The following is a 25,501-nucleotide window of genomic DNA, read 5'->3' on the forward strand; positions in this document are numbered from 1 at the left end:
AAATTCAGCTCAGTTGGCATAGAGTAAAATGGTATAGAGTTCCACTGGTCAGCTACCGCCCGCCTTAAGTTGTCCAGTTCCCACCAAGTAAATTGCTGACCTGCCATGGTATGCCTGCCTCACTTTGTGCTTGGGTTGGGCAAAATGGTGGATCTGGCTGGCAGCTGGACTCCATTTCCCAGCAGCCCCTGCCCACATGGCTGGGGCCAGTCTCCATGGAGACCCCAGCTGCAGCTGAACTGTGATGAGTGCAAGGCTGGAGTTGCCATGGAGATTAGCCCCTGCCATACTGGCAGGGTGCATGGCAGGAGGCTGCTCTGGAGCTGCAGGTATCCTGGGGTGGGGGTAACGTGGTCTGGGGCCAGGACAGTCACAATCCGCTGCCTGCATGCCCCTGCTTGGAGCATGTAGGCTGCAGATCGCAACTCTGCCAAGCCCCAGCTCAAGCTGCCCCTGCCACAAGACCCCAGAGACTCCAGAGCAGCCCCCTGCCCTGCCCTGCACATGCTCTGTCAGCACAGCTGGGGCTGGTCTCCATGGCAACCCCAGCCTTGCGCTGTCACAGCACTGCTGCAGCTGGGGTCTCCATGGAGACCGTCCCCAGCCATGCGGGCAGGGGCTGCTGAGAAATGGAGTCCACTGCCAGCTGGATCGAGCCCATGGGCTGGACTTTGCCTGCCCCTGAATTAGAGTTAACCTTTAGAAAGAAACCATAGTATAGCACTGTAGTTCCCCATATTACACTGCTAATCTCAGGAGCTGCTCTAATTAAAATGCCCGTGTCTTGTGTATTCAGCAGCCTGCATTTCAAAATGGTGGTGGGGCACTTTAACTAAAGCTCGTTTGATAAATTTTAGTTAAAACACCCCTGCCGCCATTTTGAAATATGGGATGCTGAATGCACGAGACGTTGCAGCATGCTGGAGTTCTCCGATTAGAACACTCCAGCAGACTCAACTTATTGTGTCTGCTCCAACATGTTCTAATCAGAATACATCGGATCATGTGTAAAAGTGCCCGAGGTGCCCACTAGCTGTCTGATTCATTTCCACAGCAAAGTTCTCCCAGCAGTACTAATAAGCAACCTTTTTGCAGGGAAAGTTAAATTTATTGGCCAGAATGAAAATGTCTGCACCATAAGTTGGGGATCTGTTTCATATTTAGAAGCCCTGATTCCCAAGCCCTCTGTGAAGAAAGATGCAAAAAAATGCTGGTGAAAGAGAGGAAACTAAATTTTGCAGGATAAAACAGACATGAGAGGGATTTGAAGTATGGAATTGAAAACCTTATTCACTTATCTTATATTCAAACTACTTCTGTGTGTACAGTCAACTGTGATGCTCTTTTTTTCTTGTGGGGGGGTCCTAATAGGCTATTACTTGATAGCTATATATCTATTCAAGATAGATACATCCTGTACATACACATTTCTTAGAAATACAGTAAGCATTAATGGAGTCCTTGTTTGAGTCTCCATTATCCAGATATAGAATGGGAGGAAGGGGAAAAAGAAAGAAAGAAAGAAAGATATCCTTCATTCAAAAACTCAAAGAGCCTTTTCAGCCCAATTATTTGCAACTTATTGTCTGAACCAAAGGACTGAGGAATGAACTATGGAGTTGGTAGAACTGAAATTTAAAAAAAAACAAGCAAACAGCAGTGTAGTGGCAAAAGCCATGAGGAAGTAAAGTAGTAAAAGGGCTGTTAAACAGTAGCTTGTGTTCATCTTCAGTCGTGGCAACTCTCTTTCAATACTGACACTTTAGCTGAAGAATCTTTTTGGTGAGTTTTTAATACCATTCTACCATTTCTAAAAATGATGCTGGGCACATGAAAGTTGTAACCAGCCCTGGTCAGAGATATGCTGTTAATTATAACTTCTGATGGTATGCATAGAAAAAGTCTAAAAAGAATTTATAATAACTACACAATATGTTCAACTAAACTCAGAGCTAAAATTAAAAGGAGTAATATTTTTTTCAGCGCACATCTCCATCCAACAGTAGTGCTGGGAAACTATAGAAATGGGGGGGCACCACCTGATAGAGTTGTAAAGGATAAAGAAGAAGAAACAGAAAAATCACAGCAGAAAATAAAAAAGGAAGGTGAATGCAGTAGTGAAGGTAAACTAATTTCAGTGTTGGGTCACAGGTCTGCAGGTGGTGGCATGAGATTTTTTTTCCAGCTACTAATGTCAATACAGTATATTACTGGCCAAAAAATGGAAACAAAAGCCTCATTCCATTCTTTCTAAATTTTTCACATTTGAGAATATAGATGTGTAGTGAAGTTCACCTAGAAAAATTATCCCTTAAAATAACAAATTAACATAGAAATTAACACATTAACATTTGTTCAAAATTCTGGGAATTCAAGTTCATTTATAAATATCAGAGTATGATCAGGCCAGGGTAATATAATATAACAGAAAAGCAGTGGCAAGTATCTTTTTTCTTTATAACAGAAAACATTCAATCAGAATTTAAATTTTTAAACAGCTCCTAACGAATTACCCATTATTAACAAGAGGCTAGAGGAAAAAAAAAAGTGACCCAAAAAAGAATTGAAGAGTTGATACTATATCAGTGTTTATATAGTTTGTGGCATTTCCATGCAATAATATAAAGCAATTTTTTCATTTATTTTAGGGCCTGTATACATGTAACATTTAGATAGGTTTAAATGCAGTTCAAATCTGAAGCAAGTAGACAGTTTAAAGCTATCTAAAACAGTTCAAAAGTATACCTGAAAAATAAAACACTTTCTAAACCAGGTCACTATGGACTGTTTCAATGTTAGATGTTCCATTCCATGACACTCCATGAATGTCTAGTCAATCCTCCCGACATCTCACACTGCATTGCTCCTCCTCCTTGTAACATAGAGCCCCAACCCTGTTACCTCCAGAGCGAGGGGAAACAGGAAAGAAGAGCAGGTCCTCATGGGGATATGACTTTTGAAACACACAGCAGCAGGACTCTGGATTAGCCAGCAACAAAAACCAAAACCCTGAAGCCCTGAGACTGCACGGCGGAGGGACCACCAAGCCAATCAGGCTGAGTAGAAGTCCCAGGGCCATTTTCACAGGCTATTGGCAGTTGACCCAAAAGGGGCACAACTTGGGTGAAGTGCTGAGCTGGGGCAGGCAGTCTAGGACTGCAGGCTGTATGGTGGGGAGCTCTAGATAAAGCTAGCTGCCAGAAAAAGAAGTTACATTAGAGGCAGGGGAATGCAACAGCTCCTTAGTGTAGGAGCTGTAGGGGCCATACTGCAGCAGTTAAGACTCAAGGCAGGGTTTGTGTCTAAGCTGTAACTGAGTAATTTCTGTTTCATGTTTATTCTTACCCGAGTCCTAGGTGTGGCTATGGGGGGTAGTTTGGAGGCCATGGGGGGAGGGGGAGGGAGGGGAGTGCTGGAGGGGCACTCAACCTATAGAGCTCTGATGAACCAGGGCCCAGGGAAGTGAGCAGGTAGAAACCCAGGAGTCTGGAGCCTTCAGCTTTACTGAGCTAGAGTAGACTAAAGCAGTCCTGCTAGGGGCCAGAGGATAGAGTGAGTGGAAGAAGAGCCTAGCATAGTGAATGCATACGGAGTACTAACTCCCAGGCATGAGGGTGGCTATGGGGGTGGCTGGAGGTCATGACAAAAGCCCTTAAAGGCACAGCAAGGGTCAGGTCTCACCCAAGGCCAGTAGTGTCAGGGCTAAGCACAAGACAGAGCGTCAGTGAGGCCACAGCCGAGAGAAGCCAAGTTCAGGCAGAGAAGCCCTAGGATAGAATTTGGGGTGGAGAAGTCCCAACACAGAGTTGAGAAGGAAGGTGCTGGGTGAGCCAAGGCTGTCTCTAGAGGTAGCCTCCCAAGTATATCATCATCACCAAAGGAATGGCAGGCAAGGGGCAAGAGAGTAGGGAGGCTGGATACCACAGCAAGTGAGTTGGACACCAGGGGTATTAGACATCAAGGCTGAACCCCCTGAGCCTGCTGTAACTGGCCACTCTGATGCATGACTAGAACTCTATTCCCCCCTTTCTTCCCTTTTGTTGGCACTTTATCAGTGAGGTCCTCTACACTGCTGGTTAAGCAAGCTGAGTTCCTGCTCCCTACTCAATTGAGGCCAGTCATGTATGCAACTGCCTCTGGGAACCCAAAAATGTAGATCCAGGTACTCCCCCCACCACCCCGCATCTGAAGAACCTCGAGTCAGGCAAGCCCACTGCATTTTGGTCAAGTGCAAACTACTGCACTTAAGGGAACTCAGGTTTAAAAGACCAGGTAAAGCATGAAAGTGAAAACATTCCCAGCTATGTCACCCACCCCGTGATGGATGCAGAGCAGGGTACAAGTACTCCTCTCTGCCATGCACACTGTGAGGTATGAAGGGCTGGGTGTTCACTTCCACCTCCTGGTGATGAAGTACACAGTGCCTAGAAAGTGACTGAATACATGGAATGCCAGGACACTGTATATGTGGACACTTCTTACCCTGACAGCTGTGAACTAGTTCCCAGTTCATGATGTTTGGGAATGGATCAACTGTTACTCATGAACACTCTTAGTGGTTAGTGAATCTGCTGCTATTCATTACTTGTTTAACATAACACCTCAGAAATGAAATCTAATTACAAAAATATATTGAATAAAAATAAAAACTAAATAAAAATAAGAAGTATAGCAAGATATTTAAGCCAAACTTTGTTATATTTAATTAAAATTTAATACTTTCATAAGTGAAAATATTTAGTGGACAATTATATATATTTATACTTACAGTACTGCGAAGCTTTTCAAGAAGCAAATTTAGCTGCATCTATAAAAGAACATATGCATTTCAAAATAAAGGATGCAAGAGCATCTTGTTACGACCGCTATAAATCTGATACACAGCACAGTAACAGCTCCATAGCATGCATGTTTAGTGTTAGTAATTTATTTGTATTTTGTAAGCTAAAAGTAACCCAAATCCTCAAACAGACATCATGCAAGCGTGCATGAGTGATACCATGGAAATTGCTTGTGTTAACCTTCATGACTATTACCATGTATATAACTATTGTTGTTTGAATATAACTTTTTAAAAACAAAACAAAAAACAAAAACCTTTAATTCTACATTTTAATTAGATGAGTATCCTACACTTTTGGCCAACTACAACTTTCAACTTTTTGGGTTTATTTTAATTCTGAACTACACTTTAAATAAGGTAAATCAGAAAATATGCCTTCATTTTCATCTATAAAACACCATATTTACTAAACGGCAAGATGCCCATAAATATAAGACAACTCCCCAATAATTGGATTCTATATATGGAAAATTTATAAATTTGTTATCATTTTCCATGTTTTAGAATCTAATTATTGAAGTTTGCCTCAAAATTTGTCCCCTTCCCACTGCAACAGCAGGGAAAATAAATCTGGGCAGGCACCGCCCTTGACATGTGCCCCCCAACTTGTTCTCCCTGCAGCCCCTTTCCCCCCCACCCTCCTTACCATCAGACCCTTTTCTCCCTGAGCACATGGAAGCAAGGGGCAAATATGAAAATACTGACCTTAAAATACACATACCTGTAGTAATTTGCATATAAGCAAATTATTACAGGTACTCATAGACATAGTTTCATTCTAAATTCATACAGTTTATCTTTTTAAACCTGCTGCAAGTTTTAACACAGGTACTCCATAAACACATTTTTAAGCAGCACTTTTAGTGTAAACTATACATATTAATTCAAAGTCAAAAGGCTCATGATTTATCATATAATTCATTGGGCTGGGCCCCAGCAGCCAACAGCATTTAAAGCCATGGTGACCTCATAGCTCAGCACTGCTCATTGTGTGTGTATACTCCAGATACACCTCACAGAGGGTCCATGTGTTAAATTAGCCTCGCCAGTCAGGACTGAAACTGGGTATCCTTGTCACAAGTCCTGGGATCCTCCAAAAAAATAATTATATGCAAATGAGGCACATGGCAACCTGGTCTGGCACCACTTCATGGAGGGTGGGGCCACACTAATCATATGTGACAGGCTGAGAGAGGGGGTGACAAAGGGTGAACTGTTTGGGGCCCCATTTGGTGATCTTTGCCAGACCTTCAAGGCTAGTGAAGAAACAGGAATCATTGGAAAAGGGAAAAGGTGCAGCTCAGCTGTGGAAGTGAAGTCAAAAAGTATTCAATGTAGCGTCTCACCATAACTTGTAAAAGAATCAGTGCTGAGGGGTACTAAGCACAATGGGCACTACCATACATCAAATGGGCTGTACTGGCTTATCTGTACCCAACATGGGGAAGCAACATGATCACTATGGTGACTTTCCTAGTTGCTGTAGATAACTGCTTTTCTGGCACAGGGTAGTACCTGTGAAGGTAATGTACAATTAACCTGCCACTTTATGAAAAAATGGGAGATTCTTTCCTAGCTTGCTCCTGGACCCATACAGCTAAGGGCAAGCAAAACTCAGGGGCACCCGAACCCAGGTGCGGGTTTAGGCCTGCACCTAAGATTCCTGCCAAATGATTTGGAAGCATCTGAAGCCCCAGGCACAGGTGGAGGGTGTTTGCTGGTAGTAGGGCCACATATGGTTCTTGAATGACTCGCAGATTTGGAATGGATTTGGCTGACTTGGCTTGGAACATAAAACATTTTCCTTAAAAAAAAAATCCCCCAAAACTAGCAGGGGAAATACCATGACCACTAAGGCATTTTTATCTAGTTGCAGGGGAAAACCACTTCCTTGGCAGGGGGTAGTACCTTGGCTGTGGTGAGGCATAGTTAGCCTCCCACTTTCACTTCCAGTAGGAAGATCTTGGCTTTACACCAACTTTATGGAAATGGGAGACTCCTCCCTAGTTTGCTTCTATGGCCCTACAGCTGAGGGCAAGCAAAATTCGAGGGCATCTGAGCCCCAAGCCTTTGGGCTTGCACACAGGATGCCCACCAAAAGGGTTTGGAAACATCTGAAGCCCCAAGAGGGGGTGGAGGATGTTTGCTGGTAGTAGGACCACATATAGATCTTGAGTGGCTCCCGGATTTGGAATTGATTTGGCTTGGGACATGAAAAATATTCCTTAAAAATAAGGGCACTAGATTCCCACCAGCATATCAAAGGTAGCATTTTTGGTACCAAAGGAAGGTTGTCAGGGATGGCTCTGATGCTCCTGGTGCCAGCCTGGTATTGCAATACCTCTGGTGCTAGTTCCCTGTGGAGCGAATGCCTGCCTGGTATTTTTAAGGATGACCAAAAAAAAAGATTCCCATCGGTATGTTTGCCTAATACAGACCAGGTGTTTTATAGTTATGCTCAGTGTTGGCCATATTTAATTAGATTCATAGTTGATTTCCACTACTGAGTGCATGCTGCTTTTGGCAGCAGTTTAATGACAATGTATATAATGAGGCTTCCTTATACATGAAGTGTTCTCCTTATATATGGAGTTTTATCTCCCCATGCTGACTAAGGAAAAAATCCCTGTCTTATACTCAAGTAAATATAGTATGTAAAAAAAAAAATGTAAACATACAGAGAAGTTAAATTAAGCCCTCTCATTATGCAATTAATTTGGATGCACTCTTCCTCACATGACAGATATAGGTATCAGGAGACCAAGGTATAACCACTCTAAGGCTGCAGGCTGGCTAGGATGTGTGTGCTGGAACAAGATCAAGGGAAAGAGTTATACTGGTGAAAGGAATAGAAGGAACCTCAACTTCCACTGTAATGCCTGACTTGCTTGTTTGCATACAACACTGATTAGCAAGACAAACAATACAGAAGTTTCCAAAGGGCCTAGCACTGCCTTACCCTTTTGCGGAGTACTATAGAACAAAGAATCAGATTTTAGACCAAATAATTTTTGGAAATTGGCTGCTCAGGAAATCTTATACCTCAATGTTTGGAGATCCAGGATGTGGCTCAAGGGAAACATTCAACTGCTGCTACTCTAGCTAATACTGCCACAGTCTCTCTTTCTTGGGATTAAGGCAAGGGCTTTATGGGATATAATCTTGTGGACAAAGTTAGCGGTCTCCAGCTCAAGGGGCTGAGATGAGGGAAGGAGTGTTATGAGGGGCATGGCAAATATTTTACAAGTTACACTGATGCCTATCTATTTTTCATATCTAATTTTAATATTACTCCTCTAAATTAAACAATAATTTGAATACCAGGAATTTTATTTTGGAAGGGACAATAGTGGAATTTCTAGGTTCTCACAGTTCTGAAATGTAAACCATTGTTACCCACATTAGAGTAAATTTCTCATAAAGGATCAGTCTCACTTCAGATTAATTTAGAAAATGATGCATCAGTTAATGTGTCTGAAATCTGGTATGGGGAAAGAAAGGGACTCGTGAAAGACTTTTCTCCAGGTCATTCTCTAGGTAACATGAGCAATTAGCAAAATTCAAAACTGATTTATTCACACTTCTTGAAATACAGATGAATTACGACCTCTTAGTCTTAAACCATATAGAAAGACCTATCTGAGTAATGAAACATTTCTTAATGTTAGTCTCAAGTGAAAGTTCCAGTACTTTAAAAGTGTTTATTAGTAGCATGTATTGTACCTGGGAGGAAATTAGCACTAATGAAATACTGAAAGTAACACACATTCAAGATGCCACAGAAGCAGACGACATTGACAGACTTATAGACTGATGCGCTGAAAAAGGAGCTCTTGCTGAAATTGCAGCAGCTCTATAAATAATGAGTCCATGAAGGTGATAAATTTACCTGCAGCCCCTGGCTGTGCCTGCTTTTTCTCTCTCAACTTCCCTATAGTTCTCTCTAGCCATCCTGAGCTGAAATAATCCAGCTAAAATAAAACTGCTGAATGAGAAAAAGATGCAGAAACATGTGGAGAAGACAGGGTTTGAAGGTCAGCTTTACAACAAGCAGAAGAAAGGAGAAAATTAAAAGAAGTATCAGATACTTTGGTTAGGTATTGGAAAAAGGAACCATTCCGCACACTGAATATATTTCTATCAAAACAATGACTATTGTTTTTCTGGTAACATATTTAAAGAAAAAACTAGTTTTAAAAACTTAGTTTATAAATCCTGAAAATGGCAACTCACTGGATAAATGAATATCTTTACTTCCAGAGTTCACAATACATATAGGATGGAAGAACAGTTTTTGTCAAATGAAAAACCCCTCAAAAATTATAGGAACCAGAGTTAGAACACAGAAAACTTCAGCTTTTGAAACAATTTGAGTGAGCTAAAAATGAATTATAAGCTTCTGCTTTTTCATTAGTACAATTTCAGTTTAATCCATCTTTTGTTTTTTCATAGCCCAGAACACAACTTAATTTGACTACGTGACATTATTTTTTTAAATGGAGCTGTTTCAGAGAATATTTTTAATGAAAGTCAAATAACCATTCTAACCTCCCATCCTTTAAGTGCCATTTATTTCAAGTAATTTTAAAAAACAGATAAAAAACCCCAAACTTGTATGTATTTTCTGATACCTTGAATTTATTTCCCACGCTGATGAAGCTAAGCTTTCCCGCTTTTTGTTTGGCATCTTTATTGTTGTTAGTAGTGGATTCAAATAGTTGCCGGACAAATTTGTCCTTAGATTCACATATGAGGGATTGAAGAGACATATGCAAAGCATCATTGTTTTTCTCCACAAACTGAGTCTAAAAAAAAAAGCAAACCATTAAACATTATATCTAAACCAGCACAGTGCTAAATTTTTTTATTTGGTCCTAGGTGTCATGGAGTCACCCCAAGACAAAGTTAGGGCTTCATCATGTGCCATGCATGGATATTCTTCCAAATTAGGTTCACTCTTGTGGTGTTTGGTTACCACTTGTAGCTAGTGTGAAGCTGTGTTCAGTTTTGTTGTTCTTCTATCTGTATATATTATAATATTTTATGTAAATACAACTTGGATGCATTTTTATACTTCAGCTAAGGTCCTCTTTGTAAGGAGGCGATTAAAACTTGAACTGCCCCCTGCCGTTTACTCTCAAAAGAGTCCATGGCTGAGAATTAGTATTTGACTTCATTTGTGTTTATGTCCTCCATGAGATATGCTAATACACTAAGAAGCGCAGAAATCTAGGTGTGACCAGACAATGAAATATTTACATTTTAAAAGATGCCTAACACCTACCTGGTCAAACGATCATACAGGAGAGACAGAGTATCAGATTAATGAATCTGCCTGTTTAAAAAGGATGCAAGAATGCAGTCTGGGCAAATATGCACCTTTGAGGGGGGTCAGGAGGTACTGGGATAAGTTCTCTCAGGGCAACCTCAGTCTGTTCCTTGGGGTGCATGGCAGTGCAGTGGGGAGAAACTTGGGGCTCTGAGCATCCCTCCTCAGATGGGTTTGTGACACCAATAAAAATGCACATTGTTGTTTCAAACAGCTCAGTATTTGAGACAACTGCCCTAGATGCCATACCAATGGCAGTAAGGGAGAAAAGGTGATAACATGATCAAAGCATAGGATCAGAAGTCATGAAACCTGCGTTAAAAACCTGGCCTCAATGAAGTCAATGGCCACAGTAAAGTTGATACCCTTAGTTTCCATCTTCAACTCTTACTACTCAGGTGCACTGGAAAGGTAATTCATTAAAAGAACATCACAAGTGTTGAGTTCCTAAGAAGGTACTTTTGAAATGGAGAGTGCATATACAGTTTCAGTAAACGAGTGGAAAGATTGAGTTATTTTAATAATTAACTAACTTCAAAAGGTCAATCATACCAGCTAAATAGATTCAAAGACTGAAGTTTGCACCCAACTTTATACTGTTTATATCAAGGAGCGTTTTTTCCTATGATTTAGTAGAATAATAATAAGAGTATGTATGAAGGAGAGCAGCGGTCTTTGGGGGGTGGGGGGGGGAGTTGTTTGTTTGTTTGTTTAACAGAAAGGATGTTTTTGGACAGAAAAACCAAGGTACATTCCCCAGAAAAGTTTCAGCTTTCACAGGAAGATTTTTCTGCTTCAGAGCACAATTTCTAGTGAAAACCTGAAGGAGCATCACCCCAAAACATCCAATTTCTTCATGCTTAGGGCCCTCACCAAGCTGGATTCCAACCCAGGAAGTCCCTAACCACCAGCCTATAGGAAAATATTTGTCCTTCTCTGCTCCAACCCCATCATGCCCAAATATGGAAATATTCACTCCAGTTCCAAATAGTCAATAGTGTGTTGGTTAGGACACTTATTTGGCTTGTGGAAGGGATAGATTCAGGCTGCACAGGGGTCTGAATTTACATCTTCCAGATGAGTACCCTAAGCCCCAGGATAGTGATTATGTTGTGGGGATCCCCTCCCTTTCTGGCCTGGGCAAATGCAGGATGTTGTAAAGGGGTTGCAGGAGCAGCGACCAGCATTGCAGGGGTGACTGCACCCTGGCTCCCAACTTCCCCCCTCAACTGGGGTGAGCAGATTATGTGGGAGTGATAACTGTGGACTTTGGGTTTTGTTTTTTTTCTAAGTCCTCAAATCAGGTAAGAATCCCTCTCCCTCTACTGCTTTCAATACCCTCTTTTCCTCTGTGCTCAGTGGCACACCCCCTTCCCTGTTTTGGGGTTTTAAAAAAAGTTCCTGGCTGCTGCTCCCACAGTCTGAAAAAGCAGTGTGGATCCACCCTTCCTTTCTGGTATGTGTGTTTGTGTGCAAGGAGAGGGAAGAGAGAGAGAAGGAAGAGGCGAGGAGGTAACCAGGACATTTCCAAAAGTCTCATCTTCTTCTTAATACAAATCTGAATTCTCAAAAACTCTGTGGAATGGGAAGATTGTGTTCCACTTGGCTCTGAGTCCCAAACATGCTTATTTCTGAGCTATTGGTCATGTCACATGTATTATATTTAAATTTTTATTTGGTAAATATTTTTTTAGGCACCTTGGGGTTCATTATAATAAAATGAAATATCCATCTGTTTCTTGAAGCCATGGAAAGCAATAACAAATCAGAATTCTCAAACTTTCAGAATACATATCAAAGCGATCTGAAGTGATAATTCTGGCTTTAAATAAACAAAATCATGAGATTCAAACTTAAATTAAAGAGTTTCAACCTTGCCTTGTGTTGACAAGAATTCTAATTTTTTTAGCTTTTGTAGGTAAACACTAGAAATGTACAGCCCTCCTTTACAATATAACAGGAATAATTAATATGATTTTATTGTTAAATAAAAAGTTACCGTTTCATAGCACACAGCTCCTGCAAAATGTCGGATAATAAAGCCCTCATCATCTCTGATATTTCTGTGAACAGCCAATTTAGACTTCCTGGGAATCTGCAATTATAAATCCATATTATAAACAAAACTCCTGAAGGACAAAGGTCATAACAGTAAATTTTGACATCTTCATACATTTTTTTTTCTGGCCAGAAACATTATTCTCTACAATTTACTACCTTTCTTAGGAACCTAGATTGGAGCTATGAGATATTTCAAAATTTCACTTCAGAGAACTTATAAATTTGCACTCAGATTCTGAGTTTTTTCCAATTTGCATTAGCCTGCAACTCAAAATATTCCACTGATACTGCCAAGATTAACCCAGCTTTTATCATAACAATTCTCCATCCTTCCAACAATAATTCCCCCCAGGGGACAGGGAACATGTGGTTGATGAACAGTGCAAATCATACTAACAAAAGACAGAGGCTAAAAATGGATCTTTCAGCCGAGATTCTTTCTAAACACGTGATCTGTGTTCAAATGTAGCGAGTTGCATGCAGGTGGAATGTCACAGGACAAGTAAGTTGTGCAGGACTCTGGATTAAAAGCTAAATAGATGACTACAAAGTGGAAGATTTGGATGTCATATCTAGTGCTAGGAGTTAACTATTAGCACATAAATAGAGTCCTTAGCAAGAATTTCTCATAGTGTAGGAATCTAGTTAAGAAAATAAATATTCATAAAAGTTTTTTTTTAAAAAAACCTGATGCCTATAGTTATCATGGAAGTGGAATTTCTTGTATTTTTGAACTGTAAGAAAATATTTTCAAACAACACAGGTTTTACAGACCATTGGATTGTGCTAAGCCAGGGGTTGTCAACTGGGGGTATGTGTACCCCCAAGGTACTTGGAAAGGCCCTAGGGGGTGCACGCGGGCAGGGAAGGAGTGCTGTCACCCACCATCCCACATCACTGCCTCCCAGAAGCAGGGTCATGGGCAGCGGTGCCCCTGGATGTGGGGGAGGGAGTGGAGCTTGCACGTGGCCGCCAGCCTCCCCATCCCTGTCCAGCCGCTGGGGGTACACTTATTAAAAAAGGTTGAAAACACCTGTGCTATGCTTTCAAAACTATGCCTAGACAAATCCACATGTAGTAGTTCTTTCATCTGAGAAACGCTACCTGGGAAACAGGGAAATCCAAGATTACCCAGATATTCTCAGAAACAGTCTGTTAAACATCTTGGAGAAACAAAAAAGGTATGGAAAGGAGTTCTTATCTGGTGATATCAACTCTATCTTAATAAAAAAAATCTTCATTTATTTTTATGTTTTAGGGCTTAACAGGGCCATTTTGTAAGATCATGATGATAGTCTGGTTTTAGCAGGTATCATCTTCACTAGAAAGTTTAACAAGCCTTTCATCCTAAAATGGAGTTATGATTTGTGAAACAATATAACGATGAGGTAGTTTGGACTTTTTTATTTAGTTCAGACACATGTCCCAGTTCGTTATTTCTTAGTATACCACGCTTCTTTAGATAGAGCTCTCTCAGGGTTTTTCTTCTTCCATAAGTAATGTTATAAGAAAAAGCATAAATTATAAATACAAAGAAGCTGTGCTGGAAAGACCCATCCTCATGGTCAAGTACAATTTTTCATTACAAACGACAATGTTGCCTATCACTGATATTCTTGAGACTCAAACTATGGTCTGCCAAACAGGAATGAAATGTGCAGAAAGGAGCATTGCATGAGAAGCTCTGGAAGATTCTACTGGGTTTTTTGTTCACAGTAAATCCAGAGCTTAAGTGACACTAGCCTCTGTTGCAGGAACTCATATAAAAATAGCAAAGATGTCAAAAGTAAACCTACCGAGAGTCTGAAATGGTCCTTGTGTTTCTGGTGCACCTCAGAAGTAAAATGCTGGTCACTTGGCTGGGGAAGACGATTTTCTTCATCCAAGATATCCAGCACACCTACTAATTTTGCTTCAATCAAGTCTATTTGCAAAACAGAAATCAAGTTTTCAAAATATTTAAATATATACATATACAAATATAAGTCAGCATAATACTGCCTAATTATTGCCAACATCTTCACTGCAATCATTACAAACAAATTCTACTACATAATTTAAGCCAAAAGGTATCAAATATCTGACCTGTAGAGGTGAGTCATCAATAATGGCATGGCATTTCTTGCTGCAGCTGCCAGCAGTAGAAGAGTTAACACTAGGCCATGGATCCACCTCCATATCCAACCCATGGGGGCTTCTTAGTGCAACTGCCAGTCACCAACTCAGCACCAGCAGGCAAGGAGTTAACACTGCCACCGCTACACCCATCACTCCACCCTGACAGTATAGCGGGTGCTGAGCAGCATTGGCCACATTAACTGATTGAAGCTTTGGGAACTGCAATGAGAAGCCCCAAGGCTAGATCTAGAAGTGGGTCATTCAACTCATGAGACACCCTACAGTGTGGATCCAGCTCATAAAGAAGTCCTGTGGTTTAGAACTGACCTAAGGGACCAAATTAATTTAACACCCCCAATTTAAGCAGTATCCTGTAGCACACTATGAACTTCTATCTATGATATAGAGGAACGGTAAAAGGGTGGTCCATCCCCTTTGAAAGGGGCAGCCAGCCCTGTTAAGGATCTGCAGCTGTGGGGCCTTCTGCTAAGGAGGGAGTGTCCCACTGAAGTTTAAAACCCCAGAGAAGACAGCAGACAGGGCAAGCTGTGAGGGAACAGCTTGCAAGAAGAAGTCAGGCTACTCTGCTAGGGAGACAGCCAGAGTGGAAAGTGACTCTTCTCCCAATAGCCAGACAGGACAGCGGATTTTGAGTTTGTTCTGTTTGTGTTATTAGAAACTAAGGTTAGTTTGGTGGGAACTAAACTGCCTGAGACATGAACAGCAGAGTTATCTGGCCTGCAAAAGGCAGAAGAAAAAGAGGATCCACTTCTGGGATCACATCAAAAGAGAAAAGCTGTCTTCTTAGAGGACATGTCCATAAAAGTACTTTAATTAATTTGCTTTTGAAGTGGAATTTACAATCCTAAATCAGGTCCTTAACCCCACTGTTCAGTGTGCTTCTTTACAGGCACACATTGAGCAAGGAAATGCCTAAAGTATGTAACAGTGAATACTGAAGAAGGATATCTGAAATCCCACTTCTCTAAAAGACCTTCCTGCAGTCCTTACTTAGACACCCACGTGAGAATGGGATCCACAGTCTGAAAACCCTCCCTGGACTTAGAAATCAAAGTACTTCCTCCCACTATGGACAAATGCATCCCTTTTCTTTTAAAACACAGCAGAAAGTAGGAGGTATAGAGAGTACCTAACTTTTATGTATGTTTACTTTGGTTTGAGCTCAGCTCAGTAAGTGGGAGATCCAGGGTCAATACCATCCCCTGCATGAAGTAATTCAAACTCATATCTCCCCACTTCCAGAAAAGTGCCCCAACTGCCAGATTATGGGCAACGTGGAAACGAGGTCATTTGCCAACCCACCTGTAGAAGATGCACCACTATGCAGCAAACAATGCAAGATTTATGGGATAAGAAGGTAAGAGGCCAAACTCTGTAGTTGAATGATCTATCAGTTTGGGCTTAATGCAAACCAGCATACATGCCTACAGTTTTGTTTTACCGTTTTTCTTTCTCTCTCTGATCAGTTTATACAATATAGGGAAAGGAAAAAAATCTGACAACACAAAGGAAGAACCTTTCTTCCCCATAAACACACCATCTACTTGGGTTCATCTCATTCTCTTCATACTGCAAAAACTGTGTTCCATACATCTCAAATAAATTGTTATCATTAATTGACTTGGCTCTGTTCACAAGTCTCAGGGAAAGTGTTGTGACATGGTCTATATTTGTACAGCACCCCAGCATAATGAAGCTCAACTGCTGACTAGGATTTTTGAGTGTTGCCGATATAAAATATAGGAGTAGATCTAGGATTTCCTAAAAAGGGGATGCAGCACTCCAGGGGTGAAATATAGAGGGTTATGCCACTAACGTGTGGTGGGAGCTCTCAGGAGAGCAAGGCATATGGAAGAGTGGGGCAAGAAGCAGGAGCACAAAGAAGGGAACCTGTCTGCTGCTACTGCTGTTCTCCTCAGAGCCATTTTTCCAGCCAGGGACTATGGGAAGTAGCTGTGCAGGGTGACACACTTGGCTGGGAACAGCAGCAGCAGCATGAAGATCTGGTCCTTGCCTGCCTTCTCTACTCCACCGATGTCCCCTGCTGGGCTCCTGCCTGCAACTACTAAAAGGAAGCATCTGTCCTCTACCACTACTGTGCCTGGCCAAGTCCAGCATCCTGCACAGCTGCTCCCCGCAGCCTGTGGCTGGAACAGGGGTAGCAGCAGCTCTGGAGCTCTTTCAACGTCTGTATTAACCAAGGACAGCAGCTGAGAGAACAGGTTCTTCCTTCCAAAGCTTCCCCCTGCCCAGCTGAGATCATGGTGGGGAGCAGCAGGAGTAGGTGTAGGAACAGGAAGCCCACATGACCCCTGCTGCTGCTGTTCCCAGCAGAGCCCAGCACCTTGCAAAGCTATGCCATACAGCCCATGGTTTAAGCACCCCTTGCACCCAGCTCTACTGGGAACAGCAGAGATGCTGACAGAATGGGTGCGTCTCCACACTGTATACCCCCCTGGATCTGCCTCTATATAAATACAGGCAAATAGGAATTTTCTTCAGAGTTCCACCACATTTTTGGTCTATTACTTTAAGATTTGGATTCTTTGGTTATTTTTAAATGATGATTTCATTAACTCTGTGTATGAATTTAAAGCTTTAGGACTGAAAAAATAAGTGTCCAGGGTTTTGATGATACCTGCCTCTTTAGCCCAAATAGGAACTACTCAGTGGGCAGAAATAGGTGCTACTTGAGAAAGATGCAGGTCATCTAAAACAATGGTCACAGGAAAAACAAAAAAAGAGAAGACTCCCATCTTGGAATGGCATCCTTCCAGAAACATCCCTGAACCTAGGCAGACACTTGTGTTATCAAAGAATAAGACCCCAGAGCAGAATTTACAATACTGGAAATGTCACTGAAAAGACATAATTACTGTATTATTTATTATATTTTGCCTGCCCTAGTGCAAATAATTGTTCTATAACACTTTAATCAAAAAGTATCAAAATTTTAAAGTCCATACCTATACAGTCCTGATTATCTACATAGTGTACTTCATTGACTCCCAAGCCTTCCTTTTGGTAAAGCTCTTGTTCCTAAGACAGAAAAAGCTATATAATTATTTAGGAGAAAAAACACACTGGTTATGGCATATTGTCTCATTCACCAGAAAATATTCTGGGATCCAAGAAACAACTTTATCCTTCATTATCGCAATGAATGAACATACTTTGTAAAATACTTGTGTTCAGTTTCTATAATACAGTTCCATTTTCTCACAGTAGAAACAAGCAGGTTAACTGCCTGTTATATAACAAGTGTAAGGTGGTGTATTTCAATAGGACGGCCATATTTAAATACTTTATAAAAAACTTTAATGGAAAGAAAAAGACTCTCATTTGTAAATTTGTCTTCTTCCTAGCAAGATTACTGGATCACTATCAAAAGATATATGAGTAAACATATATCCATAGTAAAAAAAAAAAAAGCTTTCTAACAAATGGACATAAAAATCTTGGTCAATCTGTTTTGAACATCCCAGTTCAAGACTGAAAGAAGTTCTCTTGTTTATATATTTCAATATATTTTAATTCAAAGTATGCAATTAGCTGCCAATAGGATCCTAATCTGCTAATGATCTCAAAATACTTCCTGTACCATAGTTCTTACTGAAGGAGATTAATCACACACACACACACACACACACACACGAATGCATAAAGTACTACCACACATTTCTTGATAAATTTCTTAGTTTCAGAAATACATTATGGAAAACAGTATTACAATTTGTACATGTTTAACTTGTCCATTAAACGTACCACTCCTAAATAGTAACTTTTGCCTTCAGCCATCTAAACAGTAAAATAGGAAGTTGTGCTTTATAAAATAAAATATTTTTAAAGTTAACATTTGAAACATTTTTAAGAACAAAACCTACCAAGTATTTTAGTGTGTTTTTATAATTTCATTAATTTCACCTAAATTCTAATTGTGGTAATACCACCCCCCCACCCCCCAAAATAATTTAGTAATAAATATATACCAATTTTTTTAATATTCACTCTGAACATATAGGCATAACTGCAGGTCACCCTTGACAATAAACTCTACAGATATCTTAAACTACATATATGGGCTGTAGAGTCCCAGGTGACCAGTAGTTATGCCTTACAAGAATAACGACAAACAGTTGGAAGAGCAACTCAAGACAGAAAGAATTAGGAAAGGGGGAGAAAAAAAAAAAAAAAATCAATTGATTGATAATATATAAACAGTTGGGTAAAAAGGTAGGTTTTGTATTAAAAAGCTATGTTTCTGATAATTGCTTTTTTATTACAGTTATGTTGAACCACAGCAGGCTCTCTTATCCTTACAAGTATTGTCCATTATTTGGAGAGAATATTTCAGATAACTTCAAAATGCACTGTGCAAAAGTAGTCCAAATCATAAGTCCTCAATAAGAGCAACATAAATTAATCAAAATGTAGAGTTCTTATACCATCCTGTTTTAAAAATGTAAAAAATAGATAAAAAGAGAAGTTAAGGCTATTGTCAGAAGCTGTGAATCCCTGCTTTCAAATTCTGATCTTTCAACTCTTTCTTCCTAGAACTCCTCTAGTTCTTACACAAAACAATTCTAATGTGTCATTAACCTGCAGACCTTCAACCACTCAAAATTTGTGGGAAGCATCAGCTAGAGCTTATACCAGTAAGATGGTTAAATATAAGTTATGGTGGGAAACATCACCATCTTTCCACAATGCTACCTTTCATTTAAACATACTAATAAACATTCAAGTCGTCTCACAAGATATGTATTTGAAGTCACTAAACTGAACCTCCATCTAAAAATGTTCAAACTATTGAAATAAGGCATGTCTGAATGCAGATGCCACTTTGACTTATTCAGGACTTGCCACAATGCGTGTGCATCTAAAACACTGTCATTTTAATTAAATATTCTTCCATGCTTCACATGGATAGGCACAAAACAGCTTGTTTTATTACCTTAATATTATTGGCTTGTCTGAGTAAATTTGTACCAACTATGAACTGCTAAACATACTGAAGTATTCTTTAGCTAAAGTAAGTTTTAACTCACCAAACTGTAATCATCAAAAAGGGTAAATATGAGAGTATCACCCAAAGCTAGAAAGAAAAGAACTTTAAAATAGTTAGCTTGAGCTTAACATTTGTAAGGAAAAAAACCCTGCTTAGTTCTGGTCTATCTTCAACATAACTGTAATAAAAGAAATAATCATAACCATTGATTTTTTGTTATAATACGTGCATTTGTACCCAACTGGCTAGTGCGGGGGTTGGCAACTCAGGGCTGAGTGGTGGCAGCAGCTGGTCCTAGCATGCACCCAAGTACCCACCTATGACCTGAGCTGAGTCATTCTGGCTTGCAGACTAACAAGGTTGCTGACTGCTGGTATAATGTGATGTATTTTCTAAGAGAACTAATTTCTTTTGCCACTGTACAAACTAGGAAAGATAGTTATTTTAAAGGGCTCGCAAAGCACTGCTCCATCTATACAAACCATAAATACATACTGGAGTCACAACAGCTTAGTTAACAGTTAAGCTGAGGTACCCAACGATGCAAGAAACATGGAGCTACGGAGCTTATAGCTCTGGAGTTTTTTGCTCCTGGGCACACTATTTGAATGCGCAGCATTTTGAGCCTAGTTAGAGCAGTCCAGGCTGGCAGGAGACCCTGGGAGCAAGGAGGCATTAGCTGAGGCAGGAGGGTGCTTAAGCACGGGGCTAGCTGAGAGCCCTGTGCTAAAGCACCCTTCTGCCTCAGCCAGCCCCATCACTACCTACATGTGCACTGCACCGCATGAAACAACACCACCACAGGGTAGTACTAGGGTAGTACTTGAATTTAGCAGGATTACTCTGAGGCAGTGTTTACTAGTCTACTGTGACCCAATAGGGTCATAAATGTAGACAGATGTAGGGTCGTACGTGTAGACAGTGATGTTTTACTGCAGAGCAAATTAGTCTGCTGCACAGTAAAAATCTCATGTAGATGCATGCAGTATGTTTCTACACTACACTGCAGTTCTATGGATGCAGAGTAAACATTTCCTCAGACAACAGCAGGCATCAGGGAATCAAAGAACTTCAAAAGCACTAGATGTTTGTAGGTGATGAAATGCAGGCAAAAGGATAAGAGCCAAAAAATGCTTTCAGGGCTTTAAGAAATAGTTTGAAAGTCATGTGCCTGTCAAGCTGAAGGAAGAGGGTATTTGCATAAGAAAAGCCTCTCAGAAAAAAAACAACTCCAATCCAAACTTGATTTTCCAACAGTTTAGTCAATCATACAGTTCAATGACTAACTCCTGCAACAGCTGCATGTAGGCATACATCTGCAAGTTTTTAAAACATGAGATGCAGACAGAAGTTACACTTGTTGTGTGACTGGCCTCCTGAAAGTGCTCTACAGCCATGCCATGAAACATGTGCACGGCTGTAGAACACTTTTAAAGTGGCCAATCACACGACAAATTAACCCTCATCAAATGGAGGATCTGACAAAGACACTCCACTTTGGAGCACCTTAGGGGCTGTCTGCAGGAAGGGAAGGGGAAAAAGGGAAGGGGAGTGAGCTGCAGGCTGGCGTTTGCCTAGCCTGAGCTGGAGCAGGGGGCAGGTGGACTAGAGCCGCCCCACTTCATGGCCCTCTAGCCCCCTCCCTTCCGCTCAGGCTGGGCAAACCCCAGTCCACAGCTTGTTCCACCTCCCTATACTCACTTCCTTCCTGCAGAAAGCACAAGAGCTGTGGGGATAGTGGGGCTGGGGAGAGGGGTGGCTCTTCCGCTGCACGTAGGGTCCTGCAGACAGATTTAATCTCCCCCCTGACCCAACAAACGAACATCTGTTGGGCTGGGGGGAGTGGGGAGCTCTAACTCATGGCCCTTTATGTAAAGCACCATGAGTTAAGCAGGGGCCTGCACATCTGTCAGCACTCAGGGTTACAAACTGAACAGCAATGGAATATTTCATAGATTTCATAAACATTAGGGCTGGAAGGGACCTCGGAAGATCATCGAGTCCAGCCCCCCACCCAAAGGGCAGGAAGTCAGCTGGGGTCATAGGATCCCAGCAAGATAAGCATCCAATTTGCTCTCAAAGGTGTTCAGAGTAGGTGCTTGAACCACCTCCAATGGCAGACTGTTTCAGACCTTGGGGGCTCGGACAGTAAAGACATTCTTCCTTATGTCCAGCCTGAAACGGTCTGGCAGTAGTTTATGACCGTTCAACCTCATCATTCCTTGGGGCGCTCTGGTGAACAAACATTCCCCCAAATCCTCGTGGTCACCCCTGATAAACTTATAGGTGGCCATCAGGTCACCCCGAGCCTGCGCTTTTCCAGGCTAAAGAGCCCCATGGCTCTCAGCCTGTCGTCGTAAGGTCCGTTTTCCTGACATATCACAGAATGGAACGTGCTGGTCTTTCAGTGATTTAGAGTGTGGCATATACATACTTGCAATTATTCAAAAATTATTATTCCACTTTAAATTCAAATCCTAACTCTGGAATAAGTTTCATGTTATGGTTTGCATACACATACCAATTTTACTCTTGTCACAAGGCAGCACAGCTCCAAACTTGGTTAATTCCTCTTTTGGAAGTAAAACAGTAAACAAACAACCAGAAGTACTTTTGTTCTGGGCTTCTAAGCAATCCAACCCCATTAATCCACCGCTCAGGGAACCTGTTTCAATTTAACCTTCTTTCCTTCCAAGTGTAAAACTGCCTTGCCTTCTGATGAACCATCACACCTAGGTCCTGAATCCAACAGACATTAGATAGGGAGGTGAAATACTGCCCCTCCTATGGTGGCTCCAGCAGCACAGGAAATGTAGTGTGTAATTTGACCAATATCATGTCACAGCTTCTTTAATCCCCACCATCTGATTTCCTATATATTCTAGTACTCAAACTTTATGCTTTTCATGACAAAAACAAGTTCTTCCTGGTTTTCTAGCACAGTGTGGATCTTTCCCCTCTACATTCTAATTAAAAATGTAAGTGATAATAAAAGTAATTGGTATAGGGAGATTTGTGATATAAATGTAGTTGTGATGTAGATGTTTATATGCATGCACATATTCAACAAATGAAAAATGCTAATTTTAAAGGACAAATTACACTCTTCGAGGGTGTACCTGGTCAGATACAAAGATGAGTTTTTACTTAAAAGTAAATAATATCTTTAAGAAGAAAGTAAAAATTATGAATGCTGCAATTTTATGCATCCTCTTACTTTACAGAAAGATGAGAGAGTTACTGAGACATGAAGAATAATATCAATTACCTCTTTCAGAATCCTTTCATTAAAGAATTGTTGCAGCTTTTCATTACAATAGTTAATACAGAACTGCTCAAAACTGTTGTGTTCGAAGTATTCTGAAAAATAAAAATTCACATTGTTGTCGTAAGCAAGTGTTCAGTACTCTGAGAATATACTTGTATAGTATTTGCAGAACAAGCTTCATAGTGTCAACATTTTAACATCAAAAGGGTTCAGCTCTATGACAATTTTATTCAATAAAAACTAGGTTTAACTAATTCTTTGGTTTACTTTAGCATAAAATAGAGGTATAAAAAGATCAGAAGATCATTTTTCTGATACCAATAACTTGTGCTTTAATAGTAAATACTTCACTATAAGTTACTACCATGGGGAGACACCCAATGAGAATATACTGAGATAAGGTCTTTTTTGCATACCTACAGTCACTTAACACTGCAATCTCAATGGGAGCTGTACCTTTAGAGGCTCCTCTACCATCACCCTTGAACCTCTATCTCTTAGCAGGGTTTCCACAGGCCTTGACTATAAACCTGAATGAATATGGTGGGCATCCTCCACAAAATTACAGGAACATGCCCTTCTTCCATTTCCAGAAGGCAATTAAAGCCAACTAGCTTGGGGGTCATCACTGACCACAAGATGAACATGAGCCTGCAATGCGATGCTGTGGCTAGTAAAGTGACCAAAATCCATAGATGCTTCTCAAGCAAATCCCGGGACGTCATTCTCCCCTTGTACTCGGCCTTGGTGAGGCCACAGCTGGAGTACTGCGTCCAGTTTTGGGCTCCACAATTCAAAAAGGATGTGGAGAAGCTTGAGAGAGTCCAGAGAAGAGCCATGCGCATGATCAGAGGTCAGAAAAACGGACCTTATGACGACAGGCTGAGAGCCATGGGGCTCTTTAGCCTGGAAAAGCGCAGGCTCAGGGGTGATCTGATGGCCACCTATAAAATTTATCGGGGTGACCACCAGGATCTGGGGGAACATTTGTTCACCAGAGCGTCCTAAGGGATGACGAGGTTGAACAGTCGTAAACTACTGCCAGACCATTTCAGGCTGGACATAAGGAAGAATGTCTTTACTGTCCGAGCCCCCAAGGTCTGAAACAGCCTGCCATCGGAGGTGGTTCAAGCACCTACTCTGAACACCTTCGAGAGCAAATTGGATGCTTATCTTGCTGGGATCCTATGACCCCAGCTGACTTCCTGCCCTTTGGGTGGGGGGGCTGGACTCGATGATCTTCTGAGGTCCCTTCCAGCCCTAATGTCTATGAAATCTATGAAATCTAAGTGCCCGTCAATCATGCCCAAATAACAGTCTTAATTTAGAATCTTCATGTATTTCTCAGTCAGTATATACCATTCCTCCCAAGTCTGCATGGGAAAATAGTAAGTACGTTCGGTATCTCTCCTAGTCTCATTTGTGGGCCAAAGTCAGACACCATACAAGCAAATGCTTAATACGTAAGCTGTACTTAATACCCAAACTAATACAAGACTAAACATTGGAAGAGACCAATCACGACAGTGAGCAACCAGTCCTGCTGTTAAATCAAAATAGGTCAGGCAGTTTTCTTGGACTCCAGTCCTGCACAAATGGGACAGAATTTAACACACAAAAAAGCAGTGGCTATGTAGCAATGATAGTATTCTAAAACCATTAGAAACCTGTCAAGTTTTGCACTTACAAATATAGCTATCAAATTCTTAACAGAATATCAAATTTCGGATCATATCCTCCTATTTCAGAATTACCAAAGTAGTACCCACTTTTTAATATATTATTGTACCTGCCATTTCACATGTAAAAAAATCAAAGAATTTTTTACTATAAAAACATGCAAGAATCACTGCACCTTTGGCTGCTTCAGAATAGACAAAGCTATTAAGGTAAGTAGGAAATGCTGATCTAACAGAGTGCGCTTACCAAAACCAGCTATATCCAGAACGCCAATGAAGAAAGAAGAGGTCTCAAATGGGAAACACTGATTTACCCTGTTTACTACGTGATCGAAAAGATGACTGTATACAGTTTTAGCCAAGGCATCACGTGCATTGTTTGCTTGTTCTACTTTCAAGGGTACCCTATAAAAACAAAAATGCAGAGATTAGATTTCAGAATCTTTTCACTGCTAAACACCTCTTATAACAATCATGCAGGAGCAATTCTTTTGTTTAAGGTGCTCAACTGAAGACGCAGGAAACTTGGGTTTTTGTCCCAGTCAGAATACAGCCTGGTTAAGTCACATTCCTTATACCTAACAATCATATCTTTAAAAACTGGGTAATACTTTGCTGCTTCCTAGAACTAAGGATAAAAGGGAGGTATTCCAAGACAGTAGTGATGTGTGCCATAGAAAAGGCTAAATATATAAGCAAACACTAATGGAACCAGATATTTAATAGCTACTAGTTATAGGCTGGCTATACTTCATTTTTGCTTCGATACTTAATATTTATTCGTCTTTCCCTTATGTTCTTATAAGGGCAACAACTAAGCCTCTTTATTGGTAAAGACAATGAAATCAAGTGTTATTGTGGAAAGGTTGGATTCATTCCCAAAATACAAAGAACTCTTCAAAAGATAGAAAGGTAATCCTGGAAATATAACTTGCCATTTTTTCTTTATTTTTAATACCAGCCTATACATTGCAAGGTGATTTTGTAAGATCATTTCCCCCAGTGCAACAACTCACCAAAATGCCCTACATGGGATGGAGCCTCGGGGGGGGAAGGGTGGGGGGCGTGGAAGGGGGAGGAGCGGCATTCAGGAGTGGGACTGACAGCCAAGGCGAGGATCACAGGGTGGGGTCACAAGGTGGAGACAGCATGGGGCCAGGGTCCTGGGCAGATC

At 40.9% G+C, this 25,501-nt stretch overlaps 1 protein-coding gene across 4 annotated transcripts in view; it reads right to left on the reverse strand.

Annotated features, from left to right (window-relative positions):
* MYO6 (myosin VI) overlaps positions 1-25,501 on the reverse strand; it is a 202,908-nt gene that overhangs the window by 78,388 nt on the left and 99,019 nt on the right. For all 4 annotated transcript variants that reach the window (XM_019520458.1, XM_019520457.1, XM_019520456.1 and 1 more), the window contains exons 12-18: positions 24,575-24,732; positions 22,649-22,740; positions 17,339-17,411; positions 14,030-14,157; positions 12,172-12,267; positions 9,475-9,648; positions 4,769-4,807 (exon numbers count right to left, since the gene is read on the reverse strand). In XM_019520458.1, the coding sequence (XP_019376003.1) occupies positions 4,769-4,807; positions 9,475-9,648; positions 12,172-12,267; positions 14,030-14,157; positions 17,339-17,411; positions 22,649-22,740; positions 24,575-24,732 (760 nt within the window). The remainder of the gene's footprint in view (positions 1-4,768; positions 4,808-9,474; positions 9,649-12,171; positions 12,268-14,029; positions 14,158-17,338; positions 17,412-22,648; positions 22,741-24,574; positions 24,733-25,501) is intronic.

The sequence above is a fragment of the Gavialis gangeticus genome, unplaced genomic scaffold, assembly GCF_001723915.1.
Source record: "Gavialis gangeticus isolate Ggan-Ray unplaced genomic scaffold, GavGan_comp1, whole genome shotgun sequence".
In the NCBI taxonomy this organism is placed as follows: Eukaryota; Metazoa; Chordata; order Crocodylia; family Gavialidae; genus Gavialis; species Gavialis gangeticus.